We start from the raw sequence: 20,034 nt of genomic DNA on the forward strand, positions 1-20,034 counted from the left end.
GTTCTCCACAACAGAGGAGGAGGATGGTCCGTTGCTATGAAAACACCTATGGTGTTTGTCTGAATTGTTAGCGAGAGGCTGCTTACATGCCATAGGGATCTGGCTGTGCATTTCACTCAGTGTTTTTCTTGTACACATCAGGTGATGCCGTCTCAAATGAGTGAGCAAGATCGATGTACAGCCAGGTGCATACGCGATCGTGCTCCACCCATCTACCCTACACCCACCTACTGCCTCACCCTACACCCTGCTCTACCCTACACCCACCTACTGCCTCACCCTACACCCTGCTCCACCCATCTACCCTACACCCACCTATGTACAGCCAGCTGCATACCCGACAGCAGTTGAACAATTGTAGGTAACTGAGAAACCGTCTTTTTCCCAATTACAGGAGACTTAAGGAATGCAGGAGGAGCATCAAGCTCTAGTTTATCTGCATTAACACTAGAACAGCCACGAGTGGTCATTTGAAGTCAGGGAAGTTTAGAGTCACATAGGGAGAGAAACACAACACAATCAACTGATAAAGCTTACCGCCTATTTCATCTTCGGCAAGTGTTCTCCCCTGCAAAACAAACCAGTCATTAATGCATCGTAACTCTACAACTGTGTGAATGAAGAGCTGAGGAGATTCAGTATTATCAATAGCTAAATACTTGATGCTTCACTTGTATTAGAGACCGATTCCTGCACTGAATTTCAGATTGTGATGACCACATTTGATAATGGCTAATTAAAGCTGGCGGTGATAAAAGTAGCTGCAAGCCCATTTTGTTTGTCACCTAAATCTCAGGAAAAGAGTCAAATTCTGCTCAATGTACATGAGCATTGTTTGGTTGTGTTGCAGTTGTTCAACAGTCAGAATGTAAATGATGTATAGGGGGTTTGGGTTGGGTCATTTGAGAGTCATCATCCAACACTGCTGCTAACATGGACTAAATATGAAAGTCTTCTAAACTACACCATATAGCATTCATTATCCAACATTGTCACCATGGGTTGAAAATTAAAGATTTCGTAATATTGGCAATTGAAGTTTGGCATCAGACCATCTCACAGTCGAAAATATTGATTTAAATGTTTAGGGTTTTTTCTTTCATTTGTCGTGGTTTTTCCAAACACACACACACACACACACACACCCTAGTGCATCAGTTAATTTTGACAACAGCCATTTTGACTTTCCACACTCAAGTGTGCTCCAAAAATATGCACCACATTTGGCATGAAAAGGTTGGTCTTGGTTCTGTTCAGTAGGAACCCTGGATCAGTTCCACACTGGTGAGAATACAGACCGGTCCAAACACAGGACTGTGTTACGGTTGGGGTCACCGTTTCCCTCTGGCGGCCCCTGGTGGCCTGGGACGCTACTACACTCCCTGTTCCTCTCCTCGTTGTGGACTAATGTGAGTCACCTGAGTGACACCTGTGTATAGCCCAATTTATACTTCTGCGTTGAATATACGCGCGGCTACGCCGTAGCCTACGCAAGGGCTCTCCCAATTTATAGTTTTGCGTTGGTCGGTCTGCGTCGCGTTGATCGGTGTACTCATAGCGGCATAATAGCGATTGTTTTTGTTATGCTTGTTGTAAAGAATAATATATTATTCTATAATGCATTGAAATGACATTAAACTAAGATAAGATGGTTATCATAATTTTTTAAATCTTTATTAAAACTCTTTGACTGCCAGCCATGTTCAGAGCGGAGAGCTCCACACTGCCAGACTTTTGGGGCATTTTCGCTGAACTTTGAAGACCCACCAAATATTGACTTTTCGGACTACATAAACATTGAACATATCTACCAAAACTTTAGACTCTCTTCTTTCATCAGAAAAAGAAAGTTTGTTTCTAGCCTCTTTGAGTGTTTAGAAATCGGCCGTAGAACATAGGGTGGTTTCAGCAAAAACACCTGATTTTGACCAATAAACAGAGAAAACGAGCTTTTTTTTTTTTTTTTTTTTGCTGCACTTTTTCTGTATCATCCGACTCTGAACTGTTTGAAGAGTCGCGCGATGGCCGCGCTGCTCCGCGATGCTCCGCAATGCTCCGCGCCGCAATGCTCCGCGCCGCAATGCTCCGCGCCGCGTTTGGCACATACCCTGATCCGTTTCGCCATTACTACAACCCACAGCAAGCCACTTCCTTCTCCAGGCTTTTATCGAACTACTGCCCCCATCTGGGACCGAAATACATTACACCCAAGTCTGAAATTCACTCGCTAGGTGTAGAACATGTCAATAACGCGATCCCCGCGGAAAAAAAAAAAAAATCTATAAGACGCCAATTGGCAGTCAATGAGTTCTTAATAAGTAATTACAGAAAAAGTAAATGACATTTCTGTCATGGCTTCCGCATTTACGAGAGAGTCGGAATGTGACGCTACCAAGCGGACCAATCACAGTTCTTATAGATAACTTTACATTAAATATGTCTTATCATCATCCGCTGTCAAACACCACAGGTCATCATTTATTTCTAAATAAACAGGATTGTACATCTCGTAAATGTGACTCGCGCTCCTTATGGGAAGGCTGTGCTTGACGCTTCTATGGGGTGCTGCGTTGGAACGGTGTACTCATAGCGGCATAATAGAGATTTGTTTGTTATGCTTGTTGTAAATAAAAGTTCTATGATGCATTGAAATGACATTAAACTCAGATAATACGATGGTTATCATCATTTTTCAAATAAGTAATTACAGAAAAAGTAAATGACATTTCTGTCATGACTTCCACATTTTGGCCTACGAGAGAGTCGGAATCATGTCGGAATCATGTGCTACCAAGTGGACCAATCACAGTGCATACGGTCTGCGTAGGCACTGCCGCGTAGTAATTTTTGGAGAAGTGCGCGTCAACCCAGCTAGCAGGGAATGTTCCCACAACATTGGCTAACATTCCCTAAGTTCTGCTAATGTTTTAAAGAAAACGTTTTCATCTAATGTTCAAATAGCATTTTAAGGATGTTTACCATTTCAAATAATGTTCCTATAACGTTAAATGTTAACAAAGTAAGAACGTTTTAGGTGCAACATTCTGAGGATGTTTTGGGGACATTGTTTAGGTAACAGATTATAGAATGTTCTTTTATAAAATGTTCCCACAATGTTACATGATAACAAAGAATGGACATTTTCAAAGCAACATTCGGATAATGTTTTCAGGATGTTATTGATGCCTCAGATCACAAAACGTTTTTTCTAGAATGTTCCTGTAATGTGATATGTAAACAAAGGAAGAACGTTTTACCTGCAACATTCCAAGGATGTTTTGGGGACATTGTTTAGGTAACAGATTATAGAATGTTCTTTTATAAAATGTTCCCACAATGTTACATGATAACAAAGGAAGGACATTTTCAAAGCGACATTCAATAATGTTTTCAGGATGTTATTGATGCCTCAGATCACAAAACGTTTTTTCTAGAATGTTCCTGTAATGTGATATGTAAACAAAGGAAGAACGTTTTACCTGCAACATTCCAAGGATGTTTTGGGGACATTGTTTAGGTAACAGATTATAGAATGTTCTTTTATAAAATGTTCCCACAATGTTACACGATAACAAAGGAAGAACATTCCCAGCTAGCAATTTTTGGTTCTAAAAATGTTCAAAGAATGTTACCTAGAATGTTCTCGTAATGTTTTCAGCGGGAAGTTTTCTTTAAGTTCCCAGAATGTTCTAGGATAATGTTCTCTAAAAACATTTTTGAAATGTTGTGTGATAACCTTCTTAAAATGTTAAGTGACAAACTTGAAAATGTTTTCAGCGGGAAGTTTTCTTTAAGTTCCCAGAATGTTCTAGGATAATGTTCTCTAAAAACATTTTTAAAATGTTGTGTGATAACCTTCTTAAAATGTTAAGTGACAACATTGCTAGAACATTATGCCCTAATGTTCTTGAAAATGTTTTCAGCGGGAAGTTTTCTTTAAGTTCCCAGAATGTTCTACGATAATGTTCTCTAAAAACATTTTTAAAATGTTGTGTGATAACCTTCTTAAAATGTTAAGTGACAACATTGCTAGAACATTATGCCCTAATGTTCTTGAAAATGTTTTCAGCGGGAAGTTTTCTTTAAGTTCCCAGAATGTTTTAGGATAATGTTCTCAAAAAACATTCTACAAAAGTTTGGTAATAACCTTCTTAAAATGTGAGTTGACAATATTGCTAGAACATTGCCTAAAACATTCTGGGAACAAACAAAAAACTTAAGCTGAAAATGTTTTGAGAACATAAGGTGTAATACCTTATGTTCTCAAAACATTTTCAGCTTAAGTTTTTTGTTTGTTCCCAGAATGTTTTAGGATAACGTGCTCTAAAAACCATTCTAAAAACGTTTGCTTATAACCTTCTTAAAATGTTTACTGAAAACCCTACTGAAAATACATTATCATCGTATTATCATCCTTACTCTGAAGGTTATCACAACATTTTAAAAATGTTTTTAGAGAACGTTGGCAAACACATGGCAAAAGGCTACTCCAACCGAACGGCGGAAGATGGTGGTTGAGGAGGTGCGCCACCAGGAGGAAGCAGCCAGGTGCGCCAAGGCAGTCTCCCAAGCCCAGCAAGGCCACTGGATGAAGTGGGAGAGCGTGGAGAGGAGGAAAATCACGTGGAACGAGCTGTGGAGCATGGAGTCTAATAGGCTAAGTTTCATCATCAGAGCCACATATGATGTCCTGCCCTCTCCTACCAACCTACATCTCTGGTATGGAGAGGACCCAGCCTGTCTCCAGTGTGCAGCCCCAGCAACCCTCAAACACATCTTGGTGGGTTGCAAGACCAGTCTAACTCAAGGAAGATACACCTGGCGCCACAACCAAGTGCTAAAGTGCTTGGCTGCCGAACTTGAGCACAAGAGGGTAACCACCAACGCCATGCCTCTCAATGCCCAGACTACCTTTCCACGGAAAACAACCTTCATCCGGGAAGGGGAGAAACAGCGGACCAAGCCATCACCTCCAGACTCAGGCCCACTGAACGCAGCCCGGGATTGGGAAATGCGGGTAGACCTCAGCCAGAGGCTCACCTTCCCACCCGAAATTGCAGCGACCAACCTGCGCCCAGACCTAGTCCTCTGGTCCAAGTCCTGCCGGCGTGTCTTCATCGTAGAACTGACGGTCCCATGGGAGGAGGCCATCGATGAGGCATTCGAACGGAAGAGGCTGCGGTATGCCAACTTAGCAGTCGAAGCAGAGGGGCGGGGCTGGAACGTGAAGGTGTGGCCAGTGGAGGTGGGCTGCAGAGGCTTTGTAGCCAGCTCCACCACAAGGCTCCTGAGGGCAGTAGGGATCAGAGGACAGGCCCAACGGAAGGCAATCAGAGAACTGTCCACTGCAGCAGAACGGAGCAGTCACTGGCTGTGGCTGAAACGTAGGGACCCAACATGGGCTCCCAAATGACCACGTGGTGCCACCGTGCGACACACACCCAGGCCTGATCAGCCTGTGGTGGGCCAACCTCGGCAGAGGGTGTCTTGTGATAACTGGCCGAAACACCCAATGAGGTCGGGGACCACAACTGAAGATGTGTCGTACTGGTGGCACCACGTGATCATTGCCAAATTCCACTCCACCGAAGAGGACATCTCCAACTCCACTCAATTGTTGTGCTGAATATTTAGGGATTTTAACAACCAGTCCTATTAAGAATCCTGGGAACTTCCCACTGAAAACGTTTTCAAGAACATTAGGGCATAATGTTCTAGCAATGTTGTCACTTAACATTTTAAGAAGGTTATCACAACATTTCAAAAATGTTTTTAGAGAACGTTATCCTAGAACATTCTGAGAACTTAAAGAAAACTTCCCGCTGAAAACATTACGAGAACGTTCTAGGTAACATTCTTTGAACATTTTTAGAACCAAAAATTGCTAGCTGGGAACCTACGGCGTAGGCTTGTACGCAAGCTACGCCATAGATTTGTATAAATTGGGCTTATGTTTGGCACTTGTCTATTTATGTCCTCCCTTCCTGGCACTCCCTGCTGGTCGATGTCCTTGTTTGTTCTGTGTAAGTGTGTGCTCCTGCTTTTATTATTTGTCTGCCTTGCACAGGGAGATGTGAGCTGCTCTAGCTGGTAGTTCTGGGTAGAACGTGGTGTCAGTCCGGTCTACAGTATTCACACCGGTTTTGAACAGCTTTCTCCCTGAGGGGTTCTGTCTTGTTTAGCACAGGAAGAGGGTTCCTTCCTGGCTCTCATGTCAGGTTTCTGTTTGTAAAGTAAAGGTCCTTAGTCCTGATACTGCCTGCTGTCGTCACTTTGTCCTGCCCTGGGCCTGGGTCTGCTGCACACCACCGTGTTACAAGACTGACCTGGTCTGGGTCTGCTGCACACCACCGTGTTACAGGACTGACCTGGTCTGCTGCACACCACCATGTTACAGGACTGACCTGGTCTGCTGCACACCACCGTGTTACAGGACTGACCTGGTCTGCTGGACACCACCGTGTTACAGGACTGACCTGGTCTGCTGGACACCACCGTGTTACAGGACTGACCTGGTCTGGGTCTGCTGCACACCACCGTGTTACAGGACTGACCTGGTCTGGGTTTGCTGCACACCTCCGTGTTACAGGTCTGACCTGGTCTGCTGCACACCACCATGTTACAGGTCTGACCTGGTCTGCTGCACACCACCATGTTACAGGACTGACCTGGTCTGCTGCACACCACCATGTTACAGGACTGACCTGGTCTGCTGCACACCACCGTGTTACAGGTCTGACCTGGTCTGCTGCACACCACCATGTTACAGGTCTGACCTGGTCTGCTGCACACCACCATGTTACAGGACTGACCTGGTCTGCTGCACACCACCATGTTACAGGACTGACCTGGTCTGCTGCACACCACCATGTTACAGGACTGACCTGGTCTGCTGCACACCACCGTGTTACAGGACTGACCTGGTCTGCTGCACACCACCGTGTTACAGGTCTGACCTGGTCTGCTGCACACCACCATGTTACAGGACTGACCTGGTCTGCTGTGAAGAAGACTCCTCAATGTCGGTTTAATATATTTATTCAGACAAAGATGTCAACACCCTGTGGGTGGGAATACAGCGTATGAGTAAATACAATTACCAAAACAAGACATACATAACAAGATATAAACAAACATGAACTATTACTGTTAACCACAATCTGATAATAAGATACATATAACTAATAACAGACTTACGTATAACAGGCAAACACGTCCTAAAGAGAAAGGAGAACCCCGTGTGTCCTCGGACCACCTGGCATCCAACATGGCACCCACAACTTCTCCTAACTCTAACCTCTTAACAGAGAGTACTAAACACATAAACCAATACTATCGCCCCCTAGCGGTCGGGAGTACACTCCACCCTGCATCCCCCCCAGACCGGGGAGCCACGAATCCACGTGGGTCCACGGGCTCAAATCCATTGGCCAGACTCAGCTTCATATCGCTTAGGTGGCCTCCTAGCACGGGCCGGCCGGGCGGGCCGCAGTGGCGACGGCGCAGGAAGAGGTGTAGCGGGAGCCACACCAGCGGGAACCAGGGGCGCGGGGAGAGACGACGCCCCGCCTGAAGGCCCTAGCAGAGAGGGGCCCAGAACAGCAACACGGGGCCCATCCGTCCCCAGCCGGGCGTCACCCTGGGGCACCACTGGACCAGAGGGGGTAGCTAGGGGCAGAGAGTCCAGGGAGGGAGGAGGCAGGGGAGGCGGCGACGGCAGCCGCTGGGTACATGGGGCGACTGGCGTGTAGCCACGGAGGAACCGCCGGTTGCGCAACGTCAGGCGACCTGAGCCATCAACTCTCACCCGATACTGATCGTGGCCAAGCGACTCCACCACCACCCCAGACCTGTCCCACTTATTGGGGCTCGGGCCCTGCTGATTCTGGATAAACACCCTCTCACCGAGTGCCAGAGGGCGAAGTGGTCTTGAATGAACCCCCAGAGACTCGGTGGTACGGGACATCCGCGTACGAAGGGCATCCTCCTTCACAGCCCATGCCTGACGCCAGAGAGGACGGATATGCGGGTTCGAAAACTTCTCCAGCCTGTTAACGAAGGAGAGCGAGCCTCGAAGGGGGTGACCGAAAATGATCTGTGCTGGTGAGAGGTTGCAGTCTGGGTCGGGTGTGTTACGCAACTGTATCATCGCGCGCAAGAAGCGATCCTGGTCGAGACTGCCCGCCGGGCCACTGTTGGACATCAGAAGCCGCTTCGCAGTCTTAACAGCGACCTCCGCTCTCCCGTTAGACTGTGGGAAACTGACGGAGGACACACGATGCCTGATCTGCCATAGGCGGAAGAAGTCCTGAGTGTGGCTTGCCATAAATTCCGGGCCGCCATCGCTTGAAAGCTCCTCAGGCACCCCAAAGGTCCGGAAGAATGAGCGGAGGTGGCGAACAAGGCCAGCTGCGCCTCCAGCATCAGTCCCGGCCGCAGCGCCCAGGACCTCCACCCAGCCTGAGAGCCGATCCCCGACGACCAGGTAGTGGCGGCCCCCGTAATCAAAGAAGTCAGCAAACACTGCCTCGAACGGGGTGGACGGTGGCGGAGATGACAGAGGGGGCGTAGCTGCCTGTGATGGAGCATTGCGGTTGCAGTCCGCGCACCCGGTCCTGACAGTGCGGATGTCCCCAGACATCCCAGGCCAGTAGACTATGGCCCGGGCGTGCTGCTCCATCGCCGAAACCCCCTGGTGGGCAGCATGAAGGTGTCGAAGGACTCTCTCGCGGAGGGATAGGGGAATCACGACGCGATCCTGATACAGCAAGACCCCGTCCTGCGCATAGATGGAGTCACAGACCGGCGACAAACTCACCACGGCAGGGTCATGCGCGTCCACTCCGTCCCCGTGCTCAATCATGTCCAGCAGGCGGCCGAGGCATGCGTCAGCCGCTGTCTCTTGCGCGAGGAGGGGCCAGGAGACGGCGCCGAGCTCCTGAGCATCGACGCAGATGGAAGCCATGAGTGCCAACTCGACAGTGTCAGGCACGCCTGGCGGTTCCAGGGAGAGGCCGCTAGCCGAGCCCGAGGGGGAAGGGTGCCTTGAGGCAGCGTCAGCGGCATGGTTGCTTACGCCAGGGAGGTAAACAATCTCGAAACGCCATGGGAGGGTACGCTGTTTAAGCCTGAACAAGCGTGAGTTTGTGATCTCGTCGAGTGTGCGGTCCCCGAAGATCTTCACCAGGGGCTTGTGGTCGGTGACCACGACGAGATCGTCGCATCCCTGCGTGAAGTATCGTGCCTGCTCCAGACCCCAGGCCACGGCCAGGGCCTCCCCTTCGATAGCCGCATAACGCTGCTCCGCGGAGGACAGGAAGCGAGACCCAGCGAGTGTGATTCTCCAACCTCCCGGGCAGCAGTCCGGCACGCCCGAGGCACAGCTGCAATGCTGTTGGAGAAGGAAGTAGCCAATGCCTCGCCTGGACCAGTCGGGGCGGAGGCAGGTGCGCTTCTGCATGTCATAGATCTCTACACCTTCGCGAATGGCCCCAATTATGGCATGCTTAGACGCCTGGAAGGCCTCCTCCAGCTCGGTTGACCATGCGAACTTGCAGCGTGGGCTGAGGAAGGGCTTGAAAGGAGCCATAGTATCGCGCAACTGGGCGTAGTTAGTCACTTGATTGACAAGGCCGAACCAGCTTCTGATATCTGTCGTGGAGACCGGGCTGGGGAAGTCCCGGATGGCGTCCAGGTATTTGGGAAGTGGCTCGATGGTAGCGTCCGACACCCTGAAGCCAGCGAAGTCCACGCTCCTCTGCGCAAACTGAAACTTGCCCGGGTTCAACACGACGCCTGACCGCCCGACACGTGTCAGGAAATCGATGGTCCTCCACCAGTGCTGCTCCAAGTCGGTGTCGTAGTGGACCGTGTCATCCACACACCGTTCCTTGCGTTCAAAGTCTGAGAGGATAGCGTCAAAACGGCGGTTGTAGCCATCACCCGACGAGAGGAAACCCTGTGGTGCCCTGGTGTAACGCCACCGGCCAAAGGGAGTGATGAACGTTGTCAGATGACGGTCAGACTCGCGCAGTGGCACACTGTGATAACCATTCCAAGCGTCCGTGACTGTCTTCCAGGTGCCCTTCGGGACACGACGTGCGAGGTGGAATGGGGACTCAGTGGCGAACGTCTCACGCTGGCAGAACTTATTGAGAGGGGAAAGGTCCACGGTCCTGCGGGGGGACCCGTCGTGCTTCCGGGTAACCACCATCCGGTGGCACCATGTAACCGGTTCGCCGTACGGCACACGCTCGATGACACCAAGGGCCTCGTCCCGGAGAAGGTCGTCGTGGACCTTCTGCTGCCAGTGGAGAGGCACACCGGCTGCGGTGTGGCACGCTTTCGGCGCGGCAGCAGGGTCCACATGCATCTCGACGGGCGGCCCCTCCATGCACGGCAATGCCCGATGGGGGCACGTGTTAAATGTAGATGAGGCATACCTCTCAATCAACCACCCCTTCATCCGGCTATTGTTCTCAGGCTCGCAAGAGAATGGCAGCGCCGCGGGGCGTGACGGAGGGACTGCACGCTGTGGACACGAGCACCCGGCGTCATGGGGGTCGCTCGGGCTGTCGCAGCCGCCGTTGGCGGACCTCAATGCATTCACAGACAAGGGCCGACCCGGCGAGGAAGGGGGGGCAGGATCGTGCGTGTCCCTGGGTCGCCCCGCACCACCTGTTGGGAAGTCCTTAGGCAGGAGGCTGAGGTTGAGCAGCGACTCATAGGAGAGGTACATTCCCCGGACCGAGCTGCTCACATACACCATTGAGCGGCAGGACGACACCTCGCCGCCGTTGGAGACCGCCGAGAGTGTAGCAAAGAATGCGCCATCAATGGCTATGGGGGAGCGATTTGCAGCCGAGAGGCTGAGGCTAACAGGGCGCAGGTCGTCACGCGAGAATCCGCAGGACAGGTACTCCTCTAACGACCAAATGTCCGACTGCGCACCTGTGTCTGCGATGGCGGACACCTCCACCATGTTCCCCGAGGGCCGACAGCCGGCGCCGCCCCCCTGACCCACCGGATTGTCAATCGAGACGGAGATCAGTGCCCGGGGGTGTTCCCTCAGCCTGGCCCGCCTCCATTCGCCCTTGGAGAAGATATGGTGCTCGAGTCTGAGAGGTGCCGTTGTGCGGCGCCGACGATGGTTCCCGTAGTGTCGATCTGGGCGCGCCTCAGACTGAATGACCGAGAGCTGGGAGATTGGCTCCGACTCCAGGGCGGCCTGCTGACCGTTAGACGGCGTCCGCAGCCACACCTCGGATCCCATGGTAGCCTGCTGACCGTCAAATGGTGGCAGCCGCCGCTTGCGTCGACGGGCCTTGAAGCAGTCGACACAGAGCTGGTGAGGCCTGATGTTCCATCCGCGAGACCCCTCTGTAAAGACATGGAACGTGTTCTGACACCCTGGGCACACGGCTCGTTTTGCCACATCAGCTGGACTCGGGGCCAAGGAGGGGCTCCGCTGTGGGCTTGGCTGTGGGTCCTTCCTCAAGCGCTGGAATGAGGAGACAGCCGACAGGGCGGATGATGGAAGGGCGTTACGAGCCATCTCCTTGCCCTCGACGAGCGCGACCACATCATTAACGGGCTTCAGAAGAATGTCAGGCGTCCCTAACGCCTCGCGGCGTATGTCCGGGTCGTAGATCCCATTAACAAGGACATCGCGGATGATGTGATCAGTGTAGCTCACACTCTTGCCACACTCGCAGACAGCCACGTAAGAGCACGTCTCCGCCTTCCCACGCACTCTGGCAGTAAAGGCGCGGAATGTCTCATCGCGTTCCTGGCGCAGCTGAAGCAGCTCTGTGCGCAGGACGCATGTGGCGACCGGGACAACGGCCAGCAAGCGCATAGCAGCAAGTAGTTCCTCTAGAGCCCCAGAGGCGACGTCCGGGTCCGCTTTCAACAGGCTGTCTCCAAGTTCGATCCCCGCGCACTGAAACAGCTGGAACGGGGCCTGGGCCGCTCCAATGCCCGACCCCGCCCGGAAGACCTCCCACCGCCGGACGAACACGTTCCACTCCTCCGTTGAGATGCCGGTGTCAACCCTAGGCCGCTCCATCCTCGGGCCTCGGGGAGCTGGGGTCTGAACCGCCGCACCTCGATGGAAATGTCCATGGTTTGTCAGCAAGACGATGGCGAGTGCTTCGGACACGTCTCTGGTCTCGAAGTCGCAGCCGGGGAAGGGGCATTCCACCTTCATGGTGTTGACATGAAGAAGACTCCTCAATGTCGGTTTAATATATTTATTCAGACAAAGATGTCAACACCCTGTGGGTGGGAATACAGCGTATGAGTAAATACAATTACCAAAACAAGACATACATAACAAGATATAAACAAACATGAACTATTACTGTTAACCACAATCTGATAATAAGATACATATAACTAATAACAGACTTACGTATAACAGGCAAACACGTCCTAAAGAGAAAGGAGAACCCCGTGTGTCCTCGGACCACCTGGCATCCAACATGGCACCCACAACTTCTCCTAACTCTAACCTCTTAACAGAGAGTACTAAACACATAAACCAATACTATCGCCCCCTAGCGGTCGGGAGTACACTCCACCCTGCATGCTGCACACCACCGTGTTACAGGACTGACCTGGTCTGCTGCACACCACCATGTTACAGGACTGACCTGGTCTGCTGCACACCACCGTGTTACAGGACTGACCTGGTCTGCTGCACACCACCATGTTACAGGACTGACCTGGTCTGCTGCACACCACCATGTTACAGGACTGACCTGGTCTGCTGCACACCACCATGTTACAGGACTGACCTGGTCTGCTGCACACCACCGTGTTACAGGTCTGACCTGGTCTGCTGGACACCACCGTGTTACAGGACTGACCTGGTCTGCTGCACACCACCATGTTACAGGACTGACCCATCAGGGTGTTTAACAGCTGCTGCTGACAGGACAGTTATGAAGAGTATATCATCAGATACTACTCATTGGCACCACCATCATCATCATCATGGAACATAGAATATTGACTATATTATATTGTTTTTACATACTATTTAAACACTTTTTTTTGTTACCGAGAAACATAATTTGAAGAGGCGAAACATAGTTGGTACACATCCCACTTCTGAACAGATAACTCCCCCCATATCTGAATCTGTGGTGAAAGGGCCATGTTAGCAAGTTAGAAGGCAATCTGACTTAAAAAAATAAAAATAAATATATATATATATATATACTGTATATTAAAACGTTTGGAAACGTTATTTCAGTCGATTCTTCCTCCCCTTTAATAATACCAATTGGTATTGTATTTTATATCGTTGGAAAGCCCGATTAGTCACCTTTACAACGAGGTACAACTTGTAAGGATCATGCATTCGCGGAATGAGTTACAGAGCTAAACGTGTGGGTAACGGCCCAATTTTTTTTGCCAAAATCCCCTGCAATATTCTTCTGTTGGTATTCACTCTCGTTTCACAGGTGTGTGACTGGCACCTGAATGGCACCTAAACGGAAACATTATTTCGGTCGATTATTCCTTTAATAATACCAATTGGTATTGTATTTGATATTGTTGGCCTGATTAGTCACTTTTACAACGAGGTACAACTTGTAAAGATCATGCTTTTGTGGAATGAGTAGCGTGTGGAAGATCCATACCCAGTCACAACAGCTTGGCACCTCCTCCTCATGCTGGTCAGAATTTGGGAGTGGAGAGGATGGAATGGCCTGCCGTGAGTCCAGACCTCAACTCAATTGAACACTTGTGGGATCAGCTTGGGCGTGCTGTACGTGCCAGAGTGACCAACGCAACCATGTTGGCTGACTTGAGTCAAATCCTGGTTGAGGAATGGGATGTCATCCCACAGCAGTGTGTGACCAGGCTGGTGACCAGCATGAGGAGGAGGTGCCAAGCTGTTGTGACTGCGTATGGATTTTCCACACGCTACTGAGGTTCCTGACAGTGTAAAATGAATAAAGGGTAAAATATGTGTTGTTTTTTCCTTATTACTGTGGGAGAGTGCAATCATCCAATCCACCAAGCAACTCAAAACGAGAGTGAATACCAACAGAAGAATATTGCAGAGGATTTTGGCACTTTTTGGGGGGCTGCTACCCACACGTTTAGCTGTGTTACTCATTCCACGAATGTATGATCCTTACAAGTTGTACCTCGTTGTAAAGGTGACTAATCAGGCAAAATAAAATACAATACCCATTGGTATTATTAAAGGGGAGGAATAATCGACGAATTAACGTTTCTGAACTTTTTTTGAGGAGTTTATACATATATATATATATATATATATATATATATATATATATATATATATATATATATATATATATACACAGTATATATTCACAGAGCAGTATAGTAAGATGAGATTTTTGCAGGCCTAATCATGACTCTCAAATAATGACACCTAGAAACCTATCCTTTATAGTCCATAGACAACCTTTTGTTATGATGCTTAAAGCATTAAATGCTTAATTTTAGACAGTTTTAAACTTTTATTTCCAACCCATGACCAACCATGCTACAAGATTGGATGATGACCACCCTCCTGTCAGCCATAAAGCAGTATGGTATGATGGTGTGAATTCCTTGAATCAGACAATGGTGTACCAATGTTCTGTCATGACAGATATACATCAACATCACCAACAGACATCAGAACAGTTTCCCAAAGTAGTAGTAGTTATTTACTTTTGATCCAGACTTCTCCTAGATCAGCAAACGTCTTCATTCAACAATGCACATAAGATTGACCAGCAAACATATCTTTTTACAATTGTTACTCAGTTGTAACTTTGCGGCTGGGTTTTCGGGGAGAAATTAAGTACTACTTTAGCTTTTGGGATACTTGCCCATTGTCAGTTATGTCAGATCTTTCTAGAATGCCTATGGAGTACTGTCACTCAGAACATTGGCCAAAACCCTGCCCACACAAAGCACAAGACCCTGCCCACACAAAGCACAAAACCCTGCCCACACAAAGCACAATACCCTGCCCACACAAAGCACAAGACCCTGCCCACACAAAGCACAAAACCCTGCCCACACAAAGCACAAGACCCTGCTCCCACACAAAGCACAAGCACAAGACAGACACGAACATAGTCAACATGAATAGCCCTGGCGGGGCACTTGCAATGTGCATGTTTTGTTTTGATAACTTCCTTGGTTTATTAACCCAGTGTGTTCTGGAGAGTCGAAATGGAAACTCAATTGCAACGCCAATTTCCCAGGGTGTTTCCCATTGTTATTTTTATTGTATAATTATTATTGTTATTATTATCATTATTGTTATTATTATTATTATTATATAATGGCATTATTTTGAATTCAATACATGTGTATTCGTGACTCCGACACTAGGCTGTTTGTCCTCTTATATCATGACTTAACATCATGTCCTCTTATATCATGACTTAACATCATGTCCTCTGTTTGTTCTCTGATATCATGACTTAACATCATGTCCTCTTATATCATGACTTATCATCATGTTCTCTGATATCATGACTTATCATCATGTCCTCTGATATCATGACTTATCATCATGTTCTCTGATATCATGACTTATCATGTCCTCTGATATCATGACTTATCATCATGTCCTCTGATATCATGACTTATCATCATGTCCTCTGATATCATGACTTATCATCATGTCCTCTGATATCATGACTTATCATCATGTCCTCTTATATCATGACTTATCTTCATGTTCTCTGATATCATGACTTATCATGTCCTCTGATATCACGACTTATCATCATGTCCTCTGATATCATGACTTATCATCATGTCCTCTGATATCATGACTTAACATCATGTCCTCTGTTTGTTCTCTGATAACATGACTTATGTATCTTTTACTTGTGAGAAATGCTGTGATGATACATATGTATGAGGTTTCTGATAGTTAGGTATACCGTAGGCTACAAACTCAAACTCATCATGTTGAAAATCACAATATGAACAGCTGTTGTGAATGGAGTTTGTAACAGTGTGTAGCAAACAGGTTTTATTTTAATAATTGTATATTATATGCCTTCAGTAAGTATTCACCCCCTGAACTTTTTCCACATTTTGTTGTGTTACAACCTTTAACATAGATTTAATTTATGTTTTTTTGTCACTGATCTACACAAAATAACCTATAATGTCAAAGTGGAAATTCATTTTTAGAAATATTGACTAATTAATTAAAATAGGGTCTCTGGTTTGCAGATACAAATGACCCACTGTGTGATCAGGCTGTCACTACCAACTCAACACATTTCCTAATGTGTTCTTGATCCTGACAAACTCCCCAGTCTCTGCCGGTGACAAACATACCCATAACATGATGCACTACCACCACCCTTCACATGAGGGATAGTGTGGAAACTGCATTGCATGTGCTGCAGTAAACATCATTTGCACTAAACATAATGTTTTGTTGTAAAACCAAATAAACACATTTCACATTTCAAACCCCTTCTTTGCTGTTTCACTTGAATTCATTGTTGAAAACACAATTGTGACAGGGTCTGGTGAAGAGGTCCGCATGCTGGCTATTCTCAAGTCACGCAACCGACCAAAAAGCTTTAAATGTGTTTTCTGTTTATTTTCATATTACAAAAGTTTAAGTGTTGAAGAGCCCACTCAATAGAACAAACAACCGTTTTAGGATCACTAAATACTTCACGGATTCACTGTATCATCTGCCGCAGGCCAACTGGGTAAGTGATACATGGCTTGTAAACAAACGTACGGACTGTGTGATCGTCTAATTATGTGTAGTTATGTGTTTTAGCATGTTGATGTTCTATCAGCCTGTTGTGATGTGTCATGCAGTTAAATGTTCTTTCTTAGCTGCTACCTAGCTACCAACGCGATGGTAGCCAACGCATCTGTTTTGATTCAGAGCGATTTTCTCCGGTGTTTGGTTTGAGGTGAACCAACATTGAAATAAGCATATCTTCTTCAACTATTTTTAATGTATGACACAACATTTGAAAGCTTACAATCTGCACTTTCATAATCTGTAAAAAAACTGAAAAATGACCTTGCCCTACACCAGACCCTGTCACAATTATGGATGTGAGAGATTATTTTCCATTAGTGGATTTTTTGTTGGCCACTTGGCTATAGCCCAATTATTTTTAGTGTGACTGAAATTATGTTGTCCCATCAACGCTGCTTTTTCCTCTCAGCCATTCAACTTTTATTATTTTTATTTTTAAGTCTTCCCAGGCCACTAGCATTCCTGAGCAGTTTTGTTCCTTTGTATTTGCTCTGTTTGTAATGACAACCTGATCCATATAGTGTGTAATTGATTCATATGAAAATCAGACACCCTTTAAAAACTGTGGTGGCCCGCACGCAGGCCCAGTAAACCTGTCTTTCAGCACTCTGGACAGTGGCCGCACCGACAGAGGGGCAGAGTAATAGAAGGGGCCTAATTCAGACACAGCTGCTGGTGAAAAGTGCAACCAGTAGCCGAAGTAATTTTTCTGTGTTTTTTACATGTGCTTATTGCAAGCTTCCAAATGATGTGTCATACATTGAAATCGGAGAACAATTTTACACGACAGGCGTATTTGAATGTTGGTGCACCTCAAACACTGAATGGGAGAAAAGTGACTCTAAACGCAACCACAGCTACGAACGCATGTGCTGCAGTAAACATCATTTGCACTAAACATAATGTTTTGTTGTAAAACCAAATAAACACATTTCACATTTCAAACCCCTTCTTTGCTGTTTCACTTGAATTCATTGTTGAAAACACAATTGTGACAGGGTCTGGTGAAGAGGTCCGCATGCTGGCTATTCTCAAGTCACGCAACCGACCAAAAAGCTTTAAATGTGTTTTCTGTTTATTTTCATATTACAAAAGTTTAAGTGTTGAAGAGCCCACTCAATAGAACAAACAACCGTTTTAGGATCACTAAATACTTCACGGATTCACTGTATCATCTGCCGCAGGCCAACTGGGTAAGTGATACATGGCTTGTAAACAAACGTACGGACTGTGTGATCGTCTAATTATGTGTAGTTATGTGTTTTAGCATGTTGATGTTCTATCAGCCTGTTGTGATGTGTCATGCAGTTAAATGTTCTTTCTTAGCTGCTACCTAGCTACCAACGCGATGGTAGCCAACGCATCTGTTTTGATTCAGAGCGATTTTCTCCGGTGTTTGGTTTGAGGTGAACCAACATTGAAATAAGCATATCTTCTTCAACTATTTTTAATGTATGACACAACATTTGAAAGCTTACAATCTGCACTTTCATAATCTGTAAAAAAACTGAAAAATGACCTTGCCCTACACCAGACCCTGTCACAATTATGGATGTGAGAGATTATTTTCCATTAGTGGATTTTTTGTTGGCCACTTGGCTATAGCCCAATTATTTTTAGTGTGACTGAAATTATGTTGTCCCATCAACGCTGCTTTTTCCTCTCAGCCATTCAACTTTTATTATTTTTATTTTTAAGTCTTCCCAGGCCACTAGCATTCCTGAGCAGTTTTGTTCCTTTGTATTTGCTCTGTTTGTAATGACAACCTGATCCATATAGTGTGTAATTGATTCATATGAAAATCAGACACCCTTTAAAAACTGTGGTGGCCCGCACGCAGGCCCAGTAAACCTGTCTTTCAGCACTCTGGACAGTGGCCGCACCGACAGAGGGGCAGAGTAATAGAAGGGGCCTAATTCAGACACAGCTGCTGGTGAAAAGTGCAACCAGTAGCCGAAGTAATTTTTCTGTGTTTTTTACATGTGCTTATTGCAAGCTTCCAAATGATGTGTCATACATTGAAATCGGAGAACAATTTTACACGACAGGCGTATTTGAATGTTGGTGCACCTCAAACACTGAATGGGAGAAAAGTGACTCTAAACGCAACCACAGCTACGAACGCACAAAGGTCTAAATTGTATTTTAATAACACCACAACATGCTGAGAGAACATCGACATTCTAAAAACACATCACTATCACTACACATAACAAGATGAACACACAGTTCTTGCTTTTGAACACGTCCTAAAACGAAAGTATGTTTACAATTCATTATCACTTACCGTTAGCCTGCGGCAAACGAGAACAGTGAATCAAATCCACAAATGATAAGTATTTAGTGATCGTTAAACTGTTTATTATATTGAGTGGGTACTTAAAACCAAGTAGGTACTTTACTTCAAGTTGGTGTTATAAAAAAAACAAGCAGAGTAACAGACAGTCACATTAGGGCAGAGTAACAGTCACATTAGGGCAGAGTAACAGTCACATTAGGGCAGAGTAACAGACAGTCACATTAGGGCAGAGTAACAGACAGTCACATTAGGGCAGAGTAACAGACAGTCACATTAGGTTAGAGTAACAGACAGTCACATTAGGGCAGAGTAACAGACAGTCACATTAGGGCAGAGTAACAGACAGTCACATTAGGGCAGAGTAACAGAAGGGTCACATTAGGGCAGAGTAACCGACAGTCACATTAGGGCAGAGTAACAGACAGTCACATTAGGGCAGAGTAACAAAGCAGTCACATTAGGGCAGAGTAACAGTCACATTAGGGCAGAGTAACAGTCACATTAGGGCAAAGTAACAGAAGGGGCACATTAGGCCGGGGGGAGGAGAGAAAAAGGAGAGGGGCAGACATCCGTACGGGGCAGACAGCCAACGCCACGTAACACGTGTGTGAGAGCCGTAGTACGGCGGAAAGTGCAGGGGCTTCATTTATAAAGCTTTTGGGGATTTATAAAAAAGGAACTTGGCGTGAAACTGTGCGCACCACTACGCACGCGTGGACCCATGCGTACGCACAGAAACTGGAGAAATGAGCAACTGCGACTCCGCTGGCAGAAGGATGAAACTGGAGAAACGCTTTGAAACGCATTTCCACCAACATAAATCTAAATATTACCTCTCACATATTATATATGAAGGAGTGCACACAAAGCATATACGTGGACACTGCACATATCTTATTCTGCCTTGTCCTGTACCATTCACAATGTAGGCTACATCTTTACTGTA

The 20,034-nt window shown here is 46.9% G+C and overlaps 1 protein-coding gene across 1 annotated transcript in view; it reads right to left on the bottom strand.

Annotated features, from left to right (window-relative positions):
* The window catches only part of LOC308150154 (calcium-binding protein 5-like), a gene marked incomplete at both ends in the record, with an annotated part of 48,605 nt that overhangs the window by 13,433 nt on the left and 15,138 nt on the right, over positions 1-20,034 (bottom strand). The window contains one exon of the mRNA XM_080523015.1: positions 538-568. Within this exon, the coding sequence (XP_080379141.1) occupies positions 538-568 (31 nt within the window). The remainder of the gene's footprint in view (positions 1-537; positions 569-20,034) is intronic.

The sequence above is a fragment of the Nansenia antarctica genome, assembly GCF_963989245.1.
Source record: "Nansenia antarctica genome assembly, chromosome: 2".
Taxonomy (NCBI): Eukaryota; Metazoa; Chordata; class Actinopteri; order Argentiniformes; family Microstomatidae; genus Nansenia; species Nansenia antarctica.